We start from the raw sequence: 25,657 nt of genomic DNA on the forward strand, positions 1-25,657 counted from the left end.
GAGATAAACAGTAACCTGATATCCCCGTAAAGGTCGCAGTGTAACAGCACATGTGAAGCCGTTTCCACCTCCTTCAGACCACATGGGCAAACTCGTTCAGCATAGGGTGTGCCCTCGTATCTGCCCTTTAGTAAGGCAGATGGCAATACATCAAATCTAGTAAGGGTAAACGCCCGCCTATATTTTGCGATTTGTAGGTCCAGCAAATATGGGGTTAGATTAAACCCTTTTCCATAATCTTGGATAGCTGGATATTTATCTATCTTGCTCATATGGTCCTGAAGCTCTACATCTCCTATTCGCTGGCTCACCATCATTTTAGCCTTTTCAAAGCCTGAGGCTATGAGTTCTTGTGAGGAAAGCCCCAGGCCCCTCAATTTTTCATAAAGCGACAATCTCCATTTAGACTGGAACGGGTCTAGTAGAGTCAATGGAGCCACTCCCACTGGGAAAAATATGAGTTTTAGCCAGAAGTGAATCTTCAGGATCCATATCCTGGCATTAATAGGGAGTTGGCCAACCTCCAGCCTAATGGCAGTGTTAGAGACACAGGTAGGTAACCCTAGTAGGGAACGATAAAATTTAGTTTGTACAGATTCCAGGGACTTGAGTTTTTGACAATTAAATATCTGGGTGCCATACGTCAATTGTGGAAGTATTTTTGCAACAAAGACCTGGGAGGCAGCAGGAACATATTGACCTCCTTTTCTGTAAAAGAATCTTATGATAGCTCTGGAAGATCTTTGCGCATTTACAATGGAAATCTTAATCTGATGGCACCAAGATCCCTTCTCATCAAAAATTATTCCAAGACATCTAAAAGATGTTACTTGCTCAATAGGTTGGTTATTAATTTTCCAATTATGTCGGAGTTTTATATCAGTGATGTCAACTGATATAAGACCTTGTCAACGAAGAAAATTAGGGTGGTATACTACAGTCAAGTTCCTAACAAAGCCTAGGCTGGCTTCTATTTTACCCCTCCTATATAAAATTTACAACAGCCTCAATTTACAAAAATAAAAAAACGAATTGCTGAAGAAAACCAACAAAAGCAAACAATAAAATAAATTATGCTTTAACCAGACAGGCTTAAAAATCATGCCACTTAATACAGCCTTTGAAGGAGAATACCTCCCTGGGTGCTTTACACATATTATTTTGTGGAAATCCGTATCACAGCACTATATTATTATCATCCGTTATCTATTTTTTTAATGTTGTTTTTGTTTTATAAGGAATTTTTATCTTCTGTTTGTAAACTGCTTTGGATACTTCTGGAGTAAAGTCAGGCGGGATTAACTTGTTAAACTGGATGTGTCGAGGACTCGGATTGGATGGTGGTTAATTCACTGAAGACCAGATGGTTTGAAAGTAGGCTCTACCTGTATATAGCAGGGGTGGCCAACTCCCAAGACACTGCAATCTGTTACTGGTTTCAGAACTCACAGGGTTAAGGAGTTCAGTGTGACGTCTCTTACCTGAGGCGTGGTTAGAAACTCTTTGGGAGTGGTTTGACTCTGAGAGTCTCAGTCTGGTTTCGCTTTTGCGGAGGGAGGACGCAATGGGTGAGCTTTCACCAGGTTTGAAGTTACGCTGTTAAACTTCATGATTAAAGGCTAAGAAGATAAGAAACGCCTGTGTGTTTGGATTTATTACCACAAGCTGCAATTGCTTCACCGCTGTGTTTATCTCTGCTACCGGCAAGAGGGAGAGGCAGGAAGGATCTTTGGATCAGCTCGGACAGGCTGCAGAGCTGCGCATGGAAGCGTGCTGGACTCCATGATTGTGTTTCTTGGCGTTCATGGCAACTCTGACCTCTCCGTTGCCATACAATCTACTCACAGAGTTATAAACTGGCAGTGATCTACCCCCCTTTTGGGGGGTTCAGGTTAAAGTTGGACGTGCCTGGTATATAGGGATTAAACCCCCTTAACTTCCCTGAATTTGTTGATCGCACTTGACATAGCCCCAGGCTATGTGGACTTGCTTTTGGCTTTCCACTCAAGGTGCCATCTTCTCAGAAAATGGAGACACACTGCATGGAGAAGAGAATCAAGAAGTGTCATACAAACATCACACTTACAGAGCTGGGTTGATCCGTAAGTTGGCAGGTTAAACCTTTTCCCTACAAGGTACTATTTTTTATCTTTTTAGCAAACTTTTAACTCTGCTTCATTAATTGACACCCCAAACCTTGAGTAGTTTTTGAGGAGAAACAAAGGAGATTTTAGGCTGGCTGGTAATAGACGGTGCTGTAAAATAAAATAACTTTTTTGCCTGGTGGCAGTGCAAAAGTCTAAAGCGGGGCAGTCCAATACACAGTCCGCATGTAGCCCTCAAGGTTTTTTTGGGTGGCCCTCAACAACATTTGACACTCCCCCGCCCCAGCCCTTGTGTTGCCTTCCCAAAGCTGGGTAAGTGAGCCAATGGGCTTTGGGAAGGAGGCAGGAGGGCTCTGACAGGGTCCTGGAGGCACAAGAAGGCATCAAATGTTGACCTTGCCCACTTGGTATGAAAAGTTGGGACACCTTGGTCTAAAGGGAGCAGTGGGTGAGCAGAGGAACTCTCTCTCGCCTGCACCACAGAACAGGGCCCGGAGAAGCTGGGGTTGTACGACACGCATGATCAGAAGAAAATGAAAAATTCTAATACCTCCGATCTGTAAAAACACCAAAATATACTGTGTGGTAGTCAACTAAGTTTTGTTCAGATCAGACCCACTGAAACTAATGACCATTAATAAGTCTAGTCCATTTATTTCAAAGCAAAACTTTACTGATTACCACCCACTGCTCATATTTGAACAGCTGTAAGCTATTTCTATGTTGAAAATTGTGAAAGGTGATATTATGTGAAAAACAGGTTAAAACGTTTTCTTTCTCTTGCCATCAGGAGGTCCTGGTGCCATAAACTGTTCACAGAGGAGATCTAAATAGAAGAATCACTTCCTCTACTTCTAGGAATACGACAAGGCAAAGGGTGAGTGAGTTAAGGAGTCAATAGTGCTGAAGCAGCTCTCCATAGGTAGCTTCGGAAGCTATCCAAACCAACAACAGCTAGAGTCACTGGATGTAAGCCAGGGCATAGTTTAAAACTGAGTTAAATGTGTTGTCTTGGGTGGTTCAAGCTACTTACAATGTTAGGTTTTCTTACGCAGCTCTACACCTAGCATCCAGCTCTGTATCTACCAATGACAAAGTAAACCCATGATACCTGAAACTACCAACAAATGTATTACAGCATAAGCTTTCTCTATCAGAGCATACTTCACCATCCAATGGATATGTATGTATGTATGTATGTATGTGTACACACACACACACACACACACACACACACCACAGGTACTGAGATACTAACCATCACTTTCAGTCATGAAAAGTCACTGTTTGGTCACTTACTCCCAAAAAGACTAACTACCAAAAAGTTATTTCAATGCTTAGCTGTGCTAGAAAAGAGCAAAACAGACATATGTCACTTCAATTTCATCTCCTGGCAAGTATGAAACAAAAATTTAAATAGCTAGCAACTATGAATATTGTGCTTTATTGTTTGGTTTTAAAATCTTAAAAGCAATATCAACAGTGAGTTTAAATGGCAAAGAAAACAGTTATTGCTATGGGAAAAGAATGGCATGTTTATCTTTGGTATTTAAATGACCACTTGCTATTTCTATGTTTGCCAGAAAAATCTGCCCACTACAATTTTACCTCCCTCTTCATGACCTCTAATCTGTCAGGCTTTATAATATTTAACCTCTTTCCCCCTTACCCTTTGAATTCAAATCATGAAAGTCAAGTTACGTAAGACTAGAGGGATGAGATATTGGCATTCATCTCATAAGCACAGAGAAAAAGACAGGATAAAGTAATCATCTAAGTGATATTTAAAGGCAGCAGGAGGGGGAGAGAAACAAGGAATGTGTGTACTATTTATTGGAAAATTATCATGAAACCTTTCCACTTCAGGCTACCAATAACCCTATTTTCAAGAATTTTAAAATAAATACGGCACTGTCCAAAATTTCATTTACAGATGTCTACACCAAAACATCCAGTCCTGCACTGGGCAAACACCTGAGAAGCCTGTTTCACAAATGACCACTTTAAAAAAGAGTTTTTATTACAACAGTTCTAACAATGTCAAGACTACATTAACAAAGATCTTCATTTGCATCATGAATGCCTCACTGCTGTATTAATAACAACCAGGTGTAAAGTAAGGCAAGAGATGTCTCATGTATGAAAATACTGTAAAGCTGGAATAAGCATTATTAAAGTATCCAAACTTCTACTCATGCATGACAACCTGAGATACAGAGGCGTGTCAGGGCTTGATGTAGAGCATGGGGAATCATAAAGTAGACCAAGTAAGAGTGTGCCTTGTATTACTTAATTAGGAAGAGACAGGCATTTACATGTTCTGGACATCTCACACCCCTATGCATAGCCAGCAAGAGTCCATCACTGATCAATCCATCAATCAAAATCCAAACTTTTGCCTTGATATAACACTGATTGATATACCACTTACAGGCAATATAGAGATTTATTGAGTCATGCTGCTGGGAGCACGTTTAAATGACAGTAAGGCTGAGCTCAATAATATTTCTACGGCCCTCTCAGCAGCTTTTCTGAGGGTACCAGGGGCTTCAAGAGAAAAGAAGAATTGGGAAATGCTGCCACTTCTTCCTCCAGGAAGAGTGGAATTCTTCTGAGTGTGTCTGGATCCAACCCTTTGGGTCTAACTCCAAGATGGTAAATGATACATCTTAAAGCTGATTCTGGAAGAAGGGCCAATACCTCAGAAATGACTACAGATGACTATGGGTTGGGAATAGATGCAATTTCCCCCACTCTCTTAAAAAACATCTATAACTTTTACCTCCTCCACTCACAAATGTATATTGATCCTTCCATCTCCTGCTCACGTTTCCCACTTTGCTTTTTTTAGTGGTAATTATGACAAGTGTTAGATATGCGTCAAGTTTAATGCTTCACACAGCTAGCTTGAATTTTACGTTTAAAAGCCGCTTTCACGTGTTGTTGCAGAACTACAAACTCTGGTTGAAAATTAACTCTGCTTGGCATCCAGGAATGCAGACACAACCATAATTAGCACTGAAAAAGGGAGGGGAATTTGAGTGAGCGGAAGAACAGAATGTGTGCCTGAGGGGTGCACTTGATCTCTCATCCATGGCTATATTATACAGCCTTTAAGTTTATAAAATATTAATTTCCATGATCATGAAACATGACTACTCAAGGAATATAAAAATGAACAACAAAAAAACCTTACTTCTGAATATCTTTTCTAATTCCAAAGGCCACTTAGATTTCTCTATTCAAAAGAAAAAAATGGGGGAGGCAAAGGATGATTCAACCAAAAATCATCTGCCAGTTATCTTGCTAACAAATGTAAAACATGATCTCAGAGATTTAAAAAGACCAAGGGCTTGTTCAGAGGCAATGACAAACCAAAACTTTCTAGCATAAAATGCACCTGCTAGGTTACTAAGTTTATTATTAACTTGCTAGTATCCAACTAACCTCTGAACTAGCGAACTACAATTTGGTTTTCCAACTTGGTTCGCAGGACTCGCACAAACAATTGTTTGCTAGTTTGGATGCAGTGACAAACTATGGTTTCTCCAAGGTTGATGTAAAGTGAAGCATGTGAGGTGAGGGGCAACGTAAGAGAATAAGGCTCATTCTTGTAATAACAAGTCGTGGTTTGGCATTAAACCTGAATCAAGCCACAATCTAACTCTGGTGAAAGTAAACATCTCTTTGGAGCAAATCAAAATTTTTAATTAATTATATATTTTATATTTTCCTATCAGTTTGAAAGTTCTGCAAATTTGTCATGTAATCCCATCAGCAAAATAAAACCATGTTAAGTCAAATGTACATGCAGATCCCGCTTTACAAGCACCACGTGTTCCCTGGAAATCATTCAATGGGTGAGCATTCACATTATGAGTCAATGATTTCCATTAATTCCTATGGTAAAAGTTCTAATGTGTTTCTGACCATGGAACTTTGACCCAAAAACACACAAAAAACCCATAAACCCCTGAAAAAATGCTGTTCGATTCTTTCCCCCCCTTGGATAACCAGCAAAAGGCAAACAAGGAAGTAGAAAAATGCTTTCTATTTGGATATCTGAATGTGCATTGCATATAGTGAGGTTTGGGTACCAATTCCTTGTGTGAATTTCTGCATAGTGAGCGTTCATAAAGCGGGACCTGCATGTACAAATTCTACATACTTGATTTGTAGACTTAAAAAAATCTGCTGCTGTATGAACATGTTGTGAAAACAACCATGTTCACATTTGGCATTTGGTACAATGACTAGAACCCATTTAAGGCAAGGCATATAAAGAAATCACTTTTCTTATTGAACACTGTACCATAAAGGAAAAGGCTCCTTGAAGAAAAGCTGGCTTATTTATTTATTATGGATAAAGATGAGTAACAGCCCTGTGATGGGAATTTAAAACAATTCCATGGGATGTCTTCTGTCACATAATGAGCTGTTCATTATCATCTGCCAGAACGAGCTGTTCATGTCATCTGCTATCGCCAAAGCACTGCCTCAGCACATTGAAGGTGGGTGATCAGTGATGTGGTTACACTAGACTTTACTATGTTGCAAATTCCACCAGACTAACAGCTCACCCTGTGAAGTCAGCATTTCCAATTAAGCAGCCATCATGAGACACTTGCTCATCTGTAGCCACCTGTGTCTGATTACAGCTAATTAAAAGGCCACAGTGTTTAACCAGATATGGTACCATAAGTAATGGACACAGGCGTACATTCAGATGGAGCTTCACATTTGCTATTAACGCACAAAGCTATACCAAAACTAAAGATGCAGAATGAAATAGTAGTATGAGTGGTGGAGGGTAACCACTAATTAAATGGCAAGAGGTACAGACGACTGTTCAAAAAGTTCCTATTTGTCAGCAAAAAGCAACATGAAGAAGAAAATCCACCACCGTTAAGATCCAAACTATTTGAGTAAGGGAGAAGCTTCACTCCAAACCTTTAATTACTTAGATTGGAGGACAGAATTTGGGTAGTATAAAACCCTCTTTAACTTGAGAAAAGTGACATAAAAGAAGCAGCTGTTTCAAGAGTTTTACCAAAACTAGAGAGCAGACTTACCAACAGTATATAATTTCAAGGTGTACTCAATGAGAGGCAAGCTACCAGCTCACAGAAGGCTGGGAAACTTAAAAACACCATCCTTAACGTAAAAAGTACAACAAAATAAAAATGTCTCATTACTTTGTGTGTTTTTAGCGGTTTTGAGAGAGACCCAACAGAGTAGAATATTAAATTTAAAATTTGTGTAAATTTCAATGTAATGCTAATTATATTTTAGGGACCAAACTATACAAGACGATAGTTTAGATCTATGTGCAAGCCTTTTTATGTGTGTTTAATACATACAAACACACACACACACACACACACACACACACGATCTGTAACTATATCAAAGTTACATTAACTGGAGCAGAATGCAGTTAGGGTATAATTGAATATAAAAGGTGCAGTATAAAAGACTACTTACGGTTGCATGTGATATGGTCAGAATACCATTTTTGACAGTGCATTTTCTTCTTTGCCAAACTTTTCGTAGGCTAAATATGGAAGGAATGTGGCATAGGGGAGGAAAAAAAGCTTTAGGAATATTATTGCAACTACTTGTTGTACTTAAAGCTTGATCCTTTAATTTTCCTAGTACCTTAAGACAAAAACAACATCAATAATTTTCACATGATAGCAGCAGCATGGATATGGCATGCAAAATATTGTGAAGATCACCCAGTTCCATTCATTTCTGAATGGTAAATGAATTAATAGGTCATTCCCTGGACAATTACAAGACTTTTGGGCACTTCAGAAGATTTCAGCTTAAGTCAGTTTTCAAGTACAGTTGTACCTTGCTTTGCGGCTGGGATCCGTTCTGGAGCCCTGGAACGGAAGCAGGGCAAAGCGCCGTGTCTGCGCACGCGTGAAGCACAATTTAGTGCTTCTGCGCATGCGGCAAATCCGGAAGTAACCCGTTCCGGTACTTCCAGGTTTGCTGCGGACGTTCGTTGGAATGGATGCTAGATGAGGCGGACGTTCGCGGAGGTATTACTGTAATGTAATGTTTCACAATATCATAAGCTAAAATAGAAGACTTATGCCGGTACAGCAGGGGCCCTCACCATACATTTTACAGCACTGGCTGATTCCACTTATCAAATACTGTGCTCTTAAGTACTTACCCATCACTCTTCTTTAAAAGATAACCCTTCTTCTCACTGCCGTATTCCTTATTTCCCTGAAGCTGGTGCATACTATATCCTCCTTGCCTGCTCTGTGAATCCTAGAGAGAACATAAAGGAACAAATAATGCTTCTCCTCTTCCTTATTAGTTTTCAAGCCCTCTTTTCTTAATACCATTTCAATCCCTTCATTTATAGAACCGCTATACAAAAACACAGTTATCTTGCTTTGAACAACAGTCCCAACTTTTTACATGGACAGTTTTCTTTAGCATGTAAAGGATAATGGTATGTTTTCACAAGGCGATGAAGGTGTTACTAAAAAAATAATAATCCAGAACGTTTTTGCGGAAAAATAAAAATGTTTGGCAAAACACTGCACATAGAAGAATCAAGTTAGCTATACACCCAAAGTGTATTTGCAATACAAATATTTTCATTATTTAACTAGCTTTACCAAATTATATTAATTGGTTTAGCTGATGGTTTAGAAGGGGTGGAATGAAATCCAATGTATACAAGTGTGTGCATGCCTGTATGCATATATAGATATACATATACCGCTGATGAATGAATGAATGCAGCTACTAAAAGCTGTACAAATTCACTACAATAAGCAATGATTCATTAAAGCGTTGACTTACTCTCCTAGACTTCGATCAGGAAAGGCAAAGGCAACATAGGAAGAAAAAAGTAGAATATTTTAAGACAGCATTTGTTAAAAGGAGTATATTCATGTGCATTTTGCAGTCCCTTTATTCCAACATTTCAGTCTGTAGAAAAGGCACAGATAGGCATCTGCAGAAATAGCTGTGTTTAGATGTTTCATAGCTAATGCTTGCTGGGTAATGGACAAATGATTCACAACTCCTCACAAAAAGGGAAAAAGAAGGACTAGCTTGGTAAGCAACGAAGGATAACCATTCCACAGCTAAAGCGTTTTCATAAAGCTGCTGGTGAATCTGAAACAAAGATTATTTCTACTAATATTCAGCCTATATTTTACCACCTCTCTTCCTCAAGTTTTAATTCCTGCAATTCCATTAGCAGAGCAAGGCTCAAAGCCGAAGAGATTCCACATCTTCAAGTTTTGATTGATATTAATATGCCATGCTCTTCCTGGGTTAAGTTCCTTAATATCAAGTGGAAAGTAGCATCTGAATTAATTTACAAATTCTTACTTTTGGTGAACAACTAGGTTCTAAAATATAGCTTGCAAGTGCTATATAACCTATCAGCTGATGTTCTCCTTATGGGCAGTTATGGCCTTCTATAAAAACTGAGCAATACTGGGTTGAGGTGGTCTCAGAAGGCAACCTGCCCATACAATCAAAAGCTTTTTCTTTAAAAAAAACAAAACAACAACAACCTAAAAATGGATCTAAATGGATGTTGCTGAATTCAAACTTCCATCAGCCCTACCATCCAGCATGGTCAATGATCAGGGATGATGGAAGTTCAGTCCCAGGGGGCCACATGTTTGAGAACCAGTATAGTGATTAGAGACTAGGACCTTGGAGATTTTCAAATCCCTACTCGGCCATGGAGTTCACTGGGTGACCTTGTGCCAATCATATAACCAGGATTCCATGGTGCAGTTGAGATGCATCTGTGCGTGCATGTGAGGATGTGGGGTGGCCACACCCACTGCTGGCATGCAGTCCCCAAAGGTCAATATAACGTATATAGGAGCTCTGTCCTTATGGTGGAAAAGAATAGCTTTATGGGATAGGATGAAGGAGTTTTTACAAAAGGGGCATGAACAACGCTGGCAAAGCAGCGAAGGAAGATCCACTAGAAATCTAGGATTAAAGCTTTGGGGTTTCTTTTTCTTTTTAAAAAAGACCATACCTAATCCAAATTAATTCTTTACAAATTGAAAGGACAATATCCATTATTCTGATTACTGTATAAATGCCATAATTTCAAAGCCATAATGGAACACTGTATAGAAAAAAAAATCATTTTAAGGGAAAAACACCAAACAAGGTCTTTCCTTAAAAATGCACATCTTTAATCACTAAAAAAAAGAAAGAATACTACCTAATTGATAAACAAAAGTTTCTTTAAAATTGATCACTGCCTCTCCAAGTTTCCGCAAAATCTGGCTCAGTATTATGGGGTATTTTTTACAAACATCTCATGAGTAAAGTCATTTGTTGACTACCTTAAAGAATAATTAAGGGGCAAAATACACACAAATGTTTGTTATGAAGCCCTGACCTTTTTTAAAAAAACAACAAATAAATGAAAAGCAGCAAAATACTACTGTGAGAGAAGGAGACACCCAGGTTGATGAACAGATGCTTAACCTTTTTCATGTGAGCCGTTTTATAACTCAGAATTTTCTTGCTCACTAAAAGGCTTTCAATTTTGAAACACGTCAATTAGGAATCACACACATCACTGTACTGTGAAGTGTCCCTAAGGTTACACCAAGTCTTTCTTCTACAATTTTCCTACTTCCTTTAACATGGCCCTTGCTCTTTGTGTTTCTATAGAAGACCCAACTCCTCTGCCCCAAAGCAGTTTGTTTCCTTACATTAAATTTTCTCCCTGGGCTCCAAATGTAGTTGAATGTGATTACAAGGTTCCAACTAAGCCATTGTTTTATAGTTTTTAAATGCCAAATTTTAATATGAAATTAGAGAGAATTATACATGTGGAAAACATATTTCCAAGAAATGTTTTGTATATTTCACCAGCTTGATATTTTGCTCTTTTGTTTGCAGAAAGCACATACAATTAAATGTAGAAAGATGCTCATAATAATTTAGAAGCACAATCAATAATCCTGTCACTGAACAAAATATCACAAGATTGGTTTTTTATTATATAGCTGCATTCTAATGATATACTTTTGTAAACAAGTATACCTTACTGTGATTTGTTATCATGAAAGTTGCAACCACTGCTGAAAATCTAAACAGATTTTAATTACGCACACAAAACAGAGCAAAATCTTGAGGTTACCCCTCCTATTCATCCTACTAAGAAACTCAGAATACAGATGTGAATGTATCCATTATATTCATTTATAATTCTTTTCAATTATTCATTTAACTGCTCTTTTATGAAGAAATAAGCCTGTTTAAGTATACTTTAAGAATCTGCCTGACATACAGATGCCAATCAATTATTACAGGTCACTTGTAACACTACTGTAGTATCTGGTGTACAATCTTAGCAACGACCAGGTTCACAACCTCACCCTTATGTTGCTAGTTTTAATTAGCTATGAACTAAATAAATTTAGTGTTCTTTAAAGTGTGTATACATGTTACTAGGATTCGCAATTAAGCTGTCTATGCTACAGTACATAACTAGGGGAAGGATAGGGACCTGTGACGCTCCAGATATTGTTGGACTACCTCCCATCATAATATTTAACTTTTAATCATTCGGTTGGAAGGTCTTTCTGCATTTTAGGGGTTCTTTACACTCAAATGTATGGAATCAAATATCTGTGAAGGTTTTGTTTTGTCTTTTAAAGGTCTGTGGACTATTAATCAACTTAAATTAACACAGTTATTTACTTAGTTCAGTCTGTGTTAAGGTGGGGAAACTATTTAGTTCTATGGGCCAGATCCTCATCAGGCTCAGACTCACGGGCCAAATTTGAAGATAACCAGAACCACTCAGTTGTCAAAATCCCATATGCGGGGTTTTCAATGCACCCAAAGAGCCAGCTGGAAGCACCAATCGTAGGGTTGGCAAAGCGCCTCTTTCTCCCATCCTCCTGAAGAATTTAACAGAATTTAACCCCTGCTTGGCAGCTGTCAAGAGGGATGTTAAATATTTGTTTGGGCTGCACATCCCTGTTCCCAACAGAGCCATTTGACAGCCCTTCATTTTAAGCAAGATTCCAATGAAAATACCCTCCTGAATGAGAAAGGGGTTTGCGTTGGAACCCCCTGCTTAAACGAAAGGAATAAACCTTCCTTTTAGCAACGGTTTCCATGTAAATCCTTTCCTGAATCTGGAAAGTGTTTGCATAATATCCTGGAAACTGAACAAGATTTAATTCTTGATCATCAGTTTATGAGCGGGGTTAAATCTTGATAGCTTAGGTAAAGTTAAAGGTACCCCTGACCATTAGGTCCAGACATGGACGACTCTGTGGTTGCGTGCTCATCTCACTCTATAGGCCGAGGGAGCCGGCGTTTGTCCACAGACAGCTTCCGGGTCATGTGGCCAGCATGACTAAGCCGCTTCTGGTGAACCAGAGAAGCGCACGGAAACGCTGTTTACCTTCCCGCCGGAGCGGTACCGATTTATCGACTTGCACTTTGGCAGGCTTTTGAACTGCTAGGTGGGCAGGAGCTGGTCTGAACAACAGGAGCTCACCCCGTTGTGGGGATTCGAACCGCCGACCTTCTGATCGGCAAGTCCTAGGCTCAGTGATTTAGACCACTGCGCCACCCGTGTCCCTTAGACACATGCATGTGATCCCAGTTCAGCCAATGCAGAATTTTAACTCCAATCTCATGCCCACCAACTGATGTCATGCTAAGGGCAGGTGGGTGTGATTAGGGGAAAACAACCTTTGGGTCAAATTGGACCCCCTGAGATGAGCCTGTGGGACAGAGGTTCCTTTACATGGTAAGAATAAGAGAATATGAAATTCCAATGTCAAGTATACAAGTTTAAGTTTTCTCAACAGGAGAGGTGGACATTTGTTAACTTCTCACAAAGATGTAATCTTTATGGTTAATTAAACAGACCATCTGCTTCAAGAATAATTAGTATACTTTTTTGTGCATAGAACCCAAAATACATTTTGGCTGCCTTTAAAATGTGCAGTTAAAAATGGCATTTGTGTAGGATGATTTTTCTGGCTAACAAAGGTGGTGGTACACTTCTGAACATCATGGTCATACGGCCTAGTTTAGGAGTTCCCAAGCTGGAGTCTATGGTTCACCACTGGTCTGCAAGCATCGTCATGTAGTTTGCAGTGTATCTGGTGATGTGTAGTTAAAGATGAAAGACAGCACAACTACATTCGTACCTTGGTTCTCAAACGCCTTGTGACTCGAACGTTTTGGCTCCCGAACGCCGCAAACCCGGAAGTGAGTGTTCCGGTTTGCGAACTTTTTTGGGAAGCTGAACATCTGACACTGCTTCTGCAGCTTCCACTTGAGTGGAGGAAACTCCTGCAGCCAATCGGAAGTTGTGCTTTGGTTTTCGAGCGTTTTTAGAAGTCGAAAGGACTTTCGGCATGGATTCAGTTTGAGAACCAAGGTACCACTGTATTGTATTAAATTTTACTGGCACCTTTTATTTCTTACATTGTAATACAAGAAAATACAATATATAAGAAGTAAAAGAAGCAATAAATTACAATTTTAAAAAGTATACAGCAGCCAGGATAGTGCACTACAAGTGCTACAAGAGACAGAAAATCATTGAGTGGTCCACAAAGACCCTCAGCAATTTTCAAGTGGTCCGAGGGGGTGAGGTGAAAGTTGGGGAATCACTGGCCTCGTGTATGAAACAGCCTTTCTAAAGCTCCTGGACTAGTTAATCTGTATGATTTCATCAGTGGGCATTTCTGGCTTCTGAGTATTGAGTATGTGTTCTGAATATTAAGTATCTGAAATAGTGCCACTACTGAAAACTGAATCTCCACCGAATTGAACATTAATTTTGAGCAGTACTTAATAACCAAAGCAAGCACCAGACACAGAAAAAGATCCAGTGGGTAAGAGACATGGCAGATCCTTATCATAAATCCACATCATAACAACTGTGAACTACATGCACTTATTGAGAGAGAACATTAGCTGCATTCAGTGCTGTATAATTTAGTGCTATGTGAATGAGTCTAATCCTCTTTTTGGGCCCACACATTCCTCCCTCTCCTCCTCTGCAGCCAAGAAGGACTACTTTGGAAGCTTTCACTTTGGCTAACTCAGCTTGAATTTCATCCAAACCAGGGATTAAGTTTTTAACATGAAGCATAGTTAGCCAGCATCATAAAACATGGGTTAAAATTGGCTTGCTTTGAAACCACCACAAAACTGAGACAGCACAATCGATCAGGCAATAAAAATGTTGTGAGGGGAGGGGATGAGCACTCCAGGTACTAGAAATGTACTGTATTGTAGGCCCAACATGTTTTTTTAAAAAGTCTTCAAGGGCATATTTTAGAAACAATTATCACCAGTTTTGCTTGGATGTGAGAACTGTTTATTAAAAAGCATGCCCCTGAAACTATAATTTTCTGAAAGCTTTTGGGCCTACAATGATTTTTCTGAAAGGCATGGGATTTTCCTTCCCCTTTTGTTCTTGTTTTTAAAAAAGCCATAGCAGAAGACCATTTTTCCTTATGTGGATGAAACAAACAGGGCTTAATAAAAAGCAAAAGCTTTTGAACACCTTTGCTTGCATGACTGGGAGGAGAAAAGGAGGGAAGGCACACGAGCCCAGGAGGAAGCTAAGCTCATTCATGTATTACTTGGCTAAACCAAGAGTGAGTGTTAGTTATGTCCAAACACTGGCATTATGTACTTTAATGTACATGTAACAGTGCACTTTTAATAAACTCAGATAAGTTCAGCCCCCAACTAATAGTTTGCTTAAGATCCTTACCTCCTTCTGGTCGAGCTGTAACGAAGATTTTATCAAGTCTCTGAGTGCAGTGAGCTGTTTCTTCTCCTCATCTTGTGTCTGCTTTATCTAGAGTAAAATGACCAAACACTACTTCAGTTTTTAAATAGAATTGCAGAGTTGGAAGGGACCCCATGGGTCATCTAGTCCAACCCCCTGCAATGCAGGAATCTCAGCTAAAGCATCCATGACAGATGGCCATCCAACCTCTGCTTATAAGCCTCCAAGGAAGGAGAGTCCACCATCTCTCGTGGGAGTCTGTTCCACTGCCAAACAGCCCTTATTGTCAGAAAGCTTTTCTGAATGTTTAGTTGGAATCCCCTTTCTTGCAACTTGAAGCCATTGGTTCGAGTCCTACCCTCCAGAGCAAGAGAAAACAAGCTTGCTCCCTCCTTCATGTGATAGCCCTTAAGATATTTGAAGATGGCTATAATATCTCCTCTCAGTCTCCTCTTTTCCAGGTTAAACATAGCAAACTCCTCATAAGGCTTAGTTTTCATACCTATGATCATCTTGGTTGCCCTCTTCTGCACATGTTCCAGCTTGTCAACATCCTCCTTAAATTGTGGTGCCCAGAATTGGACACAGTATTCCAAGAGTGGTCTGACTAAGGCAGAATACAGTGGGACTATTACTTCCCTTGATCTGGACATTATACAGTGGTGCCTCGCAAGATGAAAATAATCCGTTCCACGAGTCTCTTCATCTAGCGGTTTTTTCGTCTTGTGAAGCAACCCTATTAGCGGCTTAGCAGCTTAGTGCTATTAGCGGTTTAGCGGCTATTAAAGGCTTAGCGGCTAAAAGGCTATTAGCGGCTTAGAAAAAGGGGGGGAAGCGAAAAAAACCGCAAGACGTTTTCGTCTTGCGAAGCAAGCCCATAGGGAAATTTGTCTTGCGAAGCGCATCGAAAAACGGAAAACCCTTTCGTCTAGCGGGTTTTTCGTCTTGCGAGGCATTCGTCTTGCGGGGCACCACTGTACTTCTGTTGATGTAGCCTAGAACAGCATATATAATGTGCCTATTATACATATTAATATACCCTAGCTCCAGTTTTTCTTGGAAAGGTCCAAGACACTCCTTTTTAAATTCCAAGTAAAAGTGTGTGTTTGCATTGCTCTTGCCTATATGTATGTGTTAGGATTTATTCATTTCTATACTATATTGAAACTTACTGAACCAAGTAGAAGATGGTGCTTTTTCAAACCATTAGTCAGAATATTCTTTTTCAAATATTGTGAGAAGTGGTTCATAATGGTACAAAAGGGAAATTATTTTACTGGACTTCATACTGAAATCATTAACCAATTTATTACATAGTTTTTATTAGGAAAAAATATGGATTGCTTAATCACAAAACTCTAATTAGGGTACATAATAACTAGCCTAATTCAAATGCTTGAAAGGTTGCTGCCTCAAACTAGATTTGTAAAAAACTATTTTGTATATTAAGGTGCCTAAAACTGAAATGCTTTTCCAATTCTTTAGCAAAAATATTTAAAAAACAGTAATCCAAACAGGCAATATTCCTGTCTTATGAATGACTTACATTATATAAATCAGCAGCCAGTTTTTCAATATATTGTTTTAGTTTATCAGCCGTCTTCAAGCCATCTTGGAAGAAACTACAATGGAAAATGTGATTATCAGCAAATCAGTACTTTTCCCACTGCCCTTCTGACGTCTCTTGACCATTTCTCCCCATCTGCATATCATTTAGCTGTAATAATGAATTCCTTCAGAACTTGACATTTACAGTCTTCTCACAAATATAAGCAGACACTTTATTCAGGGATGCACTGATTTTGGTCATTAAGAAGCATAACAGATGTGTGAGCTCACTGGACTGTATTCAACACTGCTGTTCCACTCACATAGACTTCTGCTTGCACAAGGAAACTTCCTCCTCTCCTCTGCAGCCCTCCCCTCGATCCCCCCCCCCAAAAAAAAAATCTGTTCTGGGGTTGGAGGAACCTCTGAAAAAAGATTTTGAGGCAGGTATTCTAGAGGAAAGGGGCAGTCCCATTGCACAACCAGAACATATGCAGCATTCGATACAACCTACTGTAAATATGTTCATGCAGGAATACAACAAAGATTGAATCTTGCTGAATAGTTTCACCTACTGGCCAATTTTCAGCCCTTTAAAAATCAGCAATCAACTGATGAACTTGAGGGCTTCTGCATTCGGGCAATGCTCTGTTGTTCCCTTCACCACATGGGAAGGGAAGTAAACACATGTCAAAGGACTGGAATCTTGAGGCAAAATATCCACTGAAAAGACCTCAGACAGTTCTATGCATCAGCTCACAACCTTCTGAAAGTCAGGTTGCAAGGAATATTGGTTTCTAAATGCCAAAAGAGCTAAAACACACACACACCCTGTTACAAAGCCAGAATTTTTCCTAAGCTGTCCTTTCCCTCTTTCTGGAAAAATTCCATGCACAGAGCTGCCAAATGTTCTGCTGACAGGTCAAATTTTAAAACTAATTTATATGCCAGTTGAAAGGGTAATAAAATTTGGACTTCCGTGTGGTAATAGCAAGAACTGAGCACACTTATTACAAAGGGTGGATTGAACTGCAGTAGAAATAATTTTATTTATTAAGGAGAAAAATAAAATCTTGCAAATCTACTATAAAATAGCAACAGAAAACACCAAAGCAAGTCAGAAAAGTAAGATCAGTTTTTGCTAAATAATTATACTTACTTGCACTGTGCGTGATAATACTTAATAAGATTCTGTAGAAGGTCCACACCTTTTTTTGTCTTGATTTCATTAACCTTAATGAGATACTGTAGAAAGAAAAACCAAAGCTCAGTAGATAATTATATATTGGGGCTTCAGCTGTGCTCAAATACAAGCACTATTTCAGATCTGTTTAACAAATTCAGCAATTATCTTGGAGGTTGCCTTGCAGTTGACATCTGAAACCACTCCACCAATACAGTGATTAAGATTTTAGTGTATACAAAATAGATCAGTATGGCATAGGAAACTTAAAATTTATTTAGAAGTAATTAAAAACAAACACCATGATAAACAGATGGTCCCCACCCCCAAATTGTTTGAAGCTGTTTTTCCCCTCTTCCTCTCCACAATTTCTAACCCATTCTTAAAACTGAATAGTGCCTTAAGTGTGAATTAGCCCTGAAAGTCAAAAATGGAATTGGCTAGATGAAGCTTTATGTGACATTCAGATTAATAGGAAAAGAAAATTTGCTATGCCGCTGAGTTGTCCAATGTACTATTTCCAACCAAGCAACATTTTGTAACAGGATTTTTAGAATATTTCAGTAGAAATTTGGATAAAAACATTTCAAACAATTTGTTACTTACTTCACACATCTGGAGCTGAAATAGCCTTCTTTCTTTCTCCATTTCTTCTGCTATCTCAGCTCCAGTTATCTCAGTTCGTATCATCCCATGCTGTTTTGCATGTTCTCTTTTTTCCTTTTCGATTTTTGTGCTGAAATTTCAAAAGCATACAGTCAATAAACATTGTCACTTCTTACTTTTCCTGCACAGTCTTTCAATTTTTAAATACTCTTTTCTTTTTTCAAAAAGTGAGAGGCAGGAATTAACGCTCAAAACGGATGAAGTACATGCTGCACTTTAAAAAAACAAAAATAAATCAGACAGCTGTCTGAAGCATGTAGAAAGGAAATTTAACCAGTGTTCAATTCACTTAGCACAACTGTCACTAATATTATAGAGGTGATCTTGAATGGCTGCAAATCCTATTTTCTTATACCTCTGTATATGACTCCACCTTTCAAAAGTGTTAATAAACACATCTTTTTCATTTTCTTTTTGCTTCATTATTATTTCTGTTACATGAGTCATGGGATGGGAGCCAAAGTAAACAAGAACATACAGAATGAACCAGAAAGTGAAAAACAGAAACCAAACTTTGCCATAACAACTACTACCACTATTCTTTGTAGTTTATTTCTATCCACATTCCACCTTTATACGTTTAAGCACTCAGTTTCAAACATTGCATTTTGCTCAACATATTGATCCATTTCTCCAGTTTTACAGCAATACTGTATGGATGCAGCCAGCAACTCACCAAAGTCTATCAAAGACCTACAAGTCTCTGCATTGCTGAATTCCTTCAAGTGTAAGTTGTTAGATCAGCTGCTACTTTTACAAATTTATGAATTGTTCCTCAGAACTAGAGGTTGCTGCTGTATCATTTCTTTTCCAAGTATTACAAATACACAAAGCAAATGCACAAAACATATATTGGAGTCCAACTGAAATCCACCAAAACCAAATGAAACTGGGTTATACAAAGTTCCTGACCATAATCTTCCATAGTAATCTTTTCAGGCAGTAGTGTTGGGCATGAAATATTTATTAACAATTATGCTAATTACAAATAATATTATATATCTATTGTTGGAAACAGTCAATTTTTTTTAAAAAAAGAATTATTTGATTACATATTTATTTTCCCATAAAGAGTTGACACCATATGTAATTCCCCCCCTCCAAAGAAAATCACAAATCAACACAATAATCCTGTGAAATATGATGGCTTGAGTGTGTGTGACTGGCCCAGCATCATCTAAGCAATATTGTAACCGAACAAGAATTTTGAGTTTGGGTCTCCCTAGTCTGAATTCAACATTCAATGAAAGTGACAATGGTATTTCCCACCAAGGATCGCTTGAAGTTGTGTTCGGAGAGGACTGCATTTCTACCAAATTGCCAGTGGGTGCTCTGCTTGACCCTATTCCTACTGGGATAGGGGGTAAGGTATCACTCCTGTCCTTGCTAACAAATGGGCCCCATAAAAAAGGCACTTTCCGAATTCAGTGGCTGAATTCTGACATAATGCTATCTGAATGAATCTCATGCTTAGGAAATTCTCCACACTACTCCAGTGCAGCAAAATAAATGAAAAAGGAAGGAAGGAAGGAAGAACATCCTTCCTTTTTCAACTAACTGCAGTTTGTCTTTATGTATGAACCAAAGCTTTAACTAAGGCTTGCCTGAATAAGCCAGCTTCAAATGATAGTTTACAAACCTTGCTGGTATGGACAAGCCATAGCTTAAAGTGCAGTTTTCCTGATTCAGGCATAACAAATCATTGTAAGCTGAAAGCAGAAGCAAATTCATCCCATTTCCTTATGCTTACACTACAAGAAGAGAGGTGTGGCACACACATAATGCTAAGCCATAGTGTGAATGAGGCCAGTGGCATCTTGTAATATTTGTTATCACATGCATATTCACTAAATGAGGAATAAACTATACTAAACCAGGTTTGTCAATCCACAAGAACATATTCCCGAGCATCACTGAAATGCATAAGTTTACTATGTGCCTATTAAATAATTCCATTGACACTGAAGAAAGTGACAGACATCCCCAGAAAAGCTCAAGGCTTGAAAGAAATGATTAGGTCACACACTTAAAGCTGGTCAAATGTTTACCCAGAGTGAACAATACTTACAATTTGGTCTCATAATCCTTCCAGGCTTTGTCAAAAGGCTTTTTAAGATCCTTAGGAAAGAGAAAATGCACTTAAAATAAGTTTATGACACTGCTATGTTAAAATGTATATGCTTAAGATATTCTTTCAAGATTATAATTTACTTTTTTAAAAAAGAAAGAAAGAAAGGCTTCTCTTTTTATAACTTTAAGAATTTCTTTCCCATGGATCTTAAGGCACATATATCTCAAGCTTCGAAGAAGGAGCATGAAATGTAAAGCATGCAATTACAGCTGATTCTACAGAATTTTATGCAGATATGATGTCACCACAAGAACACTGATGGGAAAGCAGCAAAAGCCCATGCAACCAAGTCAGCAATACTATTATAGTTCTCAAGCAAAAAACTTACCCCTTTGACACCTTTCAAATCTCCTTTTAAGAGGGAATCCAATGTGAAGATGACATTGTGGCTCAAGCCTTGAAGCTACGAAGAAAAAGCAGTGTTATTCAATTTTTTAAAGTATGAGCTTAAGGTGAGCTACAAATATCCATTAATGTCTTGTTTCTACTAATGTGGCATTTACACCTATCGCAAAAATTTAGATTATTGTGTGAAATAAGCCCTTTATCAAGCTTCATATCATGAGGGTCTTCAAAGGGAAACTATACCAATTCATGAAACCAGGAAAAAATTCCAACAGCTTTGTAAAAAGTCAGTTTTGTTCTTGAAAATGGCTCAAAGTGTTTTGAGCTTTACAGCTCTCTCTCTCTCTCTCTTTTAGAACAAGAAAGTTTTCCTTTTTAGAGGAAGAACAGATTCTCTTTTTACACTGGGGGTTGGAAGGAATGTCAGGTGCCATCCAAATATATCTATTTAAAGGTTATTCTTGAAGAAGAGTCATAAAGCACATAACCCTGAGGCTTGGCTAATGATGAAGCATAAACCATATTGTTCTCTCATTAGGAGAGTAAAGTGTAAACAGATCTAAGCTTTGCAAAGACAAAAAAGAGAAACAAAACACAAGACACCTTTCAGCTCTCTATTCTGCAATACGCTCCAAAAAAAAATAGCATACTGAGGTGACCATTAAAAATAATATACAATGGGCTTTACCCTCGGTGTCTTTTTGGCTCATCCTACCCAAGGGAAAGGCCTGAAAGGCTACACCAGAACCATAGGAATGTCCATGATTTCTGTCAACTCTACACTTTAGCCACAGCTTCTATTCAATAGCCCGTGCGATTCTCAAACATTTATCCAACAATCAGGAACAGCTTTTTTGGGGGTGGAGAGGAGGCAGCCGAGCTCTGTTCTATGAGCAATCATCACAATCCACTCAAATATTGTAAATAATTCCCTGTGAAATGTGTTTTTAAAAAGCACTAAAAAATGAAGTAAGACCTTTTCAGGTTTCTGACCATTTCTTTAGTGTCACAAAGCAGTTTGAATAAATCAGAAACATACAATGATCATAATTGTATTGGTCTATGAGCTCTTAATGGTTTAATTAAGTAGCTCCTTTACTGTTCCATTCAAGCACAGACTGCATTGAATGCCACCCCTGCAGCACACGTTTAAAACATTCCTTGTCATTTGCAGAGCTAGGAAAATCTCACGCCTAAAAATATGGTGTGTTGCTGTTGTTGTTTAGTCATTTAGTCGTGTCCGACTCTTCATGACCCCATGGACCAGAGCATGCCAGGCACTCCTGTCTTCCACTGCCTCCTGCAGTTTGGTCAAACTCATGCTGGTAGCTTCAAGAGCACTGTCCAACCATCTCGTCCTCTGTCGTCCCCTTCTCCTTGTGCCCTCCATCTTTCCCAATGCCAGGGTCTTTTCCAGGGAGTCTTCTCTTCTCATGAGCTGGCCAAAGTGTTGGAGCCTCGGTTTCAGGATCTGTCCTTCCAGTGAGCACTCAGGGCTGATTTCCTTCAGAATGGATAGGTTTGATCTTCTTGCAGTCCATGGGACTCTCAAGAGTCTCCTCCAGCACCATAATTCACCATAATTCAAAAATATGGTATAGTATTGATTAAATGAGATATTCTCCCTGTCTTTATCTGCAGCTAGAACCAAACACATGCTGCTGCCTACAGAAAATTTGAAAAGTTTTTCTAGAGCGGACAATTTGTTACATAAATGAAAGCAAAGCAAATACTTATTTAAAATGTAAATATTATGAAGAAACAAAACATTAGAAACTTCTTACCAGATTTTTCAGGAGTGTTGATAATTCCTTAGTCAATGTAGAAAACTTTACAAAAGCAGTGCCCAGATCTGGATTATCTCTACTTAAGAAATTACTCCCAAATTTATCTAGTACTTGTGCATAGTTCTCTTCATTTTGGACATGTTCTGAGAGGGAAAAATATAGAAATGTATTTTTTTCCTACGAATGAGAAACAATATTAATACTAACAATAGTATTAAGAAGCACAACTTTAAATTGGCCTCTTGCTTGTAGCATTATTAAAGTTTTGATAGCAAGATTACCACTCTGAATAATATTTCAGTGAGAGAGATGCTTATTTTCCTGTTAGTCAGTCCTTTGGTCCTGAAACAAGTGCTAGTGTTCACCTAGCTAATTTCACAACAAGAATTTGAAAAATGGCTAAGAAGTAAGAATTTCGTGTATAAGCCACACCACTGCTACAACCACAGGAATTGCTCGTCATAATGGTTTTAAAGTGACTGGACTAAGCATCACAGTGTATTTATGTAGTCAGGTCATCCAAAGATGTCTGCAACTACTGTGTTTTGATACCACAATAAAAATGTGAACATTCCCCTGTGGCTAAATGGCTTTACAGAATGTGGCAGAAGTTTGGTATTTGTGGCCAGTGACTGATGGTTAACAGGAAGAGTGGTGAGCTTCTTGGCTATGCCTGGAACAGTTGACAGCATGACTTTAAGATACAAAACAGAAACACAAAAACACCAATCAAATCCGCCTTTGGACTGTCGTAAGCGGCAATTAAACCGTATCACACAGTGATGGGTAGGCAATTCTTTAAGCTCTTAACATACTGATAATGACACAAGTGTGTCATAGTGGCAGCACCATTACTTATCAGAGAAAAAAGGGTGAGCTTGGTGGGATGTACACATATTGCCCCACTCTTGTAGTTCTTATAGTATTTAATTTTTAATTTTAATTTTAATTTCTGGTGTTCCAAATACACGCGCTCAATTTGCTCATTAAAATTCTGAGCCATGAGGAAAAGGAACAGCAACTGAGACACATCAGAATGTTGTGAACTTTCTTTCTTTCTTTTTTAAGATGACTATAGACAAGGGGTCCCCAAACTAAGGGCTGCGGGTCGGATAAGGCCCGAGGGACTCGTTTATTCGGCCCGTGGCGACCCCCGCTGCCCGCTCTTACTGGCGCTGCGTGCCTGCCCACTTCCGGGTTGGAGGAGCACCGGAAATAGCTTGTGCACATGCGCAAACATTATTTCCGGTGCACATCTGGGTCAGAGGAGGCCCGTGCACATGCGCACAAGCTATTTCCGGTGCTTCTCCAACCCAGAAGTGCACCGGAAATAGCATGTGCGCACCTGTATGGGCACACACTCCCCCGCCCTTCACGCGGGGACACCGGCCCGAGGCGCGGTAAGTTTACTGACCCCTGTTATAGACCAAAATATGTGAAGATGGAATAGGCACACATTACGTTTAAAAGAGACCACTTGATTTAAACACTTCATTTAGCAGTTATTTTCTTTGCAGGTCATACTTTTATTAAATATATTCTAGGAAAGTCATCTATTTCCCGTTCACTTTGCAGTGACAAGGACCTAGTCAAAATAAATAACGCTTAACTGATTAATGGAATCTTGAATCACACTCGCCTCATTCACAGGCATTTTTTAGGACAGGAAAAAGTACGGGGGGGGGGGGCAGACAGGAAGTGACGGAAGTCTAAAATCATGAGTACAGAAAGTAAAAGTACTCTCAGAATACAAAACTCAACAGTCCGCCAATGAACTAAGAAATATCAATACAGCCAAGAGGAAACACTTATTTTTGAACAGAATAATCTTTATGACATTGTGTTTGTTTTGACAGCCAAATATTGTTCTGAGCAACAAATTAAGCTGGTTTTTTTTTTGGGGGGGGGTCTGAAATCTCACAAAAAATCATATATACCAATGTGCATATACCAATATACCTGCAAAACAATTAAAGCTGTGATAAGTGGAACTGGTAAACTCTAGTTCAGAAAATATATATAAAGCTCCTTTAAATTGCTAGTGCCTTTCAACTGGATTTTATCCATAGGTATTTGACAGCCATTTCTTGAATCTTAAAAAGAGTAAAATGGCAAGAAATATAAACACTACTGAGTAACTCTTTATTATGATTAAGAAAAATAAAGCTTACCTTGCCCAGAATTATATATAGATTTTACAGATTTTTTAACTTTTTGTAGTGCAGTTCGGTCCTGATCTAACGCCTAGGGACAGAAAAAGAAAGACCGTGTCAAAGGCAAGCTACTTCTATTTTGAATTGTACATCTGAAAACCTGAACATGAGGCTCTTGTAAGCAAATACCGAATAATGTCAGGAGCTGCCAGCACTGTACAGTAGAGGCATTGTTATTACCCTCTAGGGAGGTCTTCAGTCACTCAGTCACTTCAAGTCAATTAAAGAACTCTGAACTAAAGTGCTCCTGAGGCAAAAAGCATCTTGAAAATAGTTTGGCAGACCTAGGGGGTAGTGCTATATGGTCAGCTTGAAATCAAACAAATATACTGAAGTTTATAGTAGTTTCACTATTATCTCAGTTGAAATTCCACAGATTTAAGTGTCATATTTTAAGTGTCATGCATTTCTTGGACTTCCCCTACTAAAAGGTAGCTTTACAAAAGCAGAGTAACAAGCAAAACAAACGTAAGGGTCAGGTCATACATAAATATTTTTCTTCTTGATTTCATCCCACAGAATACTAGGCATGTCTACCTGGAAGTAAACACCACTGTGTTCAGTGGGATTTACACCATAGTAAATGTGCTTGGGAGAAATGTGCAGCTTTAGCATAGGGTAAACAAATATAAAACACTAAATTCCGAAACGTACTAGAAAAAATGTACATACAATAAGTTTAAAAATATTAAGTGGCAAATAAATCATGGCATCTATTTTGTAAAGCCCTATGAATGATAAAAAAATCTCTTTTTAAAATCACAATTTAGCAGCATGCAAGACAGAAAGAAGAATTATCATTATTTATGGAAGAATATCAATGCATACAAAATAATACAGAACAGGTATTTATCAAAATAGCTTTGGTTTCTCTCTATGATTC

The 25,657-nt window shown here is 38.7% G+C and overlaps 1 protein-coding gene across 4 annotated transcripts in view; it reads right to left on the reverse strand.

Annotated features, from left to right (window-relative positions):
- Positions 1-25,657, reverse strand: part of ASAP1 (ArfGAP with SH3 domain, ankyrin repeat and PH domain 1) — a 142,469-nt gene that overhangs the window by 39,249 nt on the left and 77,563 nt on the right. For all 4 annotated transcript variants that reach the window (XM_082235529.1, XM_082235526.1, XM_082235527.1 and 1 more), the window contains 10 exons: positions 24,733-24,805; positions 22,559-22,704; positions 20,758-20,832; positions 20,367-20,416; positions 18,239-18,368; positions 17,609-17,694; positions 16,448-16,523; positions 14,884-14,970; positions 8,293-8,393; positions 7,590-7,659 (listed from right to left, as the gene is read on the reverse strand). In XM_082235529.1, coding sequence (XP_082091655.1) covers positions 7,590-7,659; positions 8,293-8,393; positions 14,884-14,970; positions 16,448-16,523; positions 17,609-17,694; positions 18,239-18,368; positions 20,367-20,416; positions 20,758-20,832; positions 22,559-22,704; positions 24,733-24,805 — 894 coding nt within the window. The remainder of the gene's footprint in view (positions 1-7,589; positions 7,660-8,292; positions 8,394-14,883; positions 14,971-16,447; positions 16,524-17,608; positions 17,695-18,238; positions 18,369-20,366; positions 20,417-20,757; positions 20,833-22,558; positions 22,705-24,732; positions 24,806-25,657) is intronic.

Source organism: Podarcis vaucheri (genome assembly GCF_965113315.1).
Source record: "Podarcis vaucheri genome assembly, chromosome: 8".
Lineage (NCBI taxonomy): Eukaryota > Metazoa > Chordata > Lepidosauria > Squamata > Lacertidae > Podarcis > Podarcis vaucheri.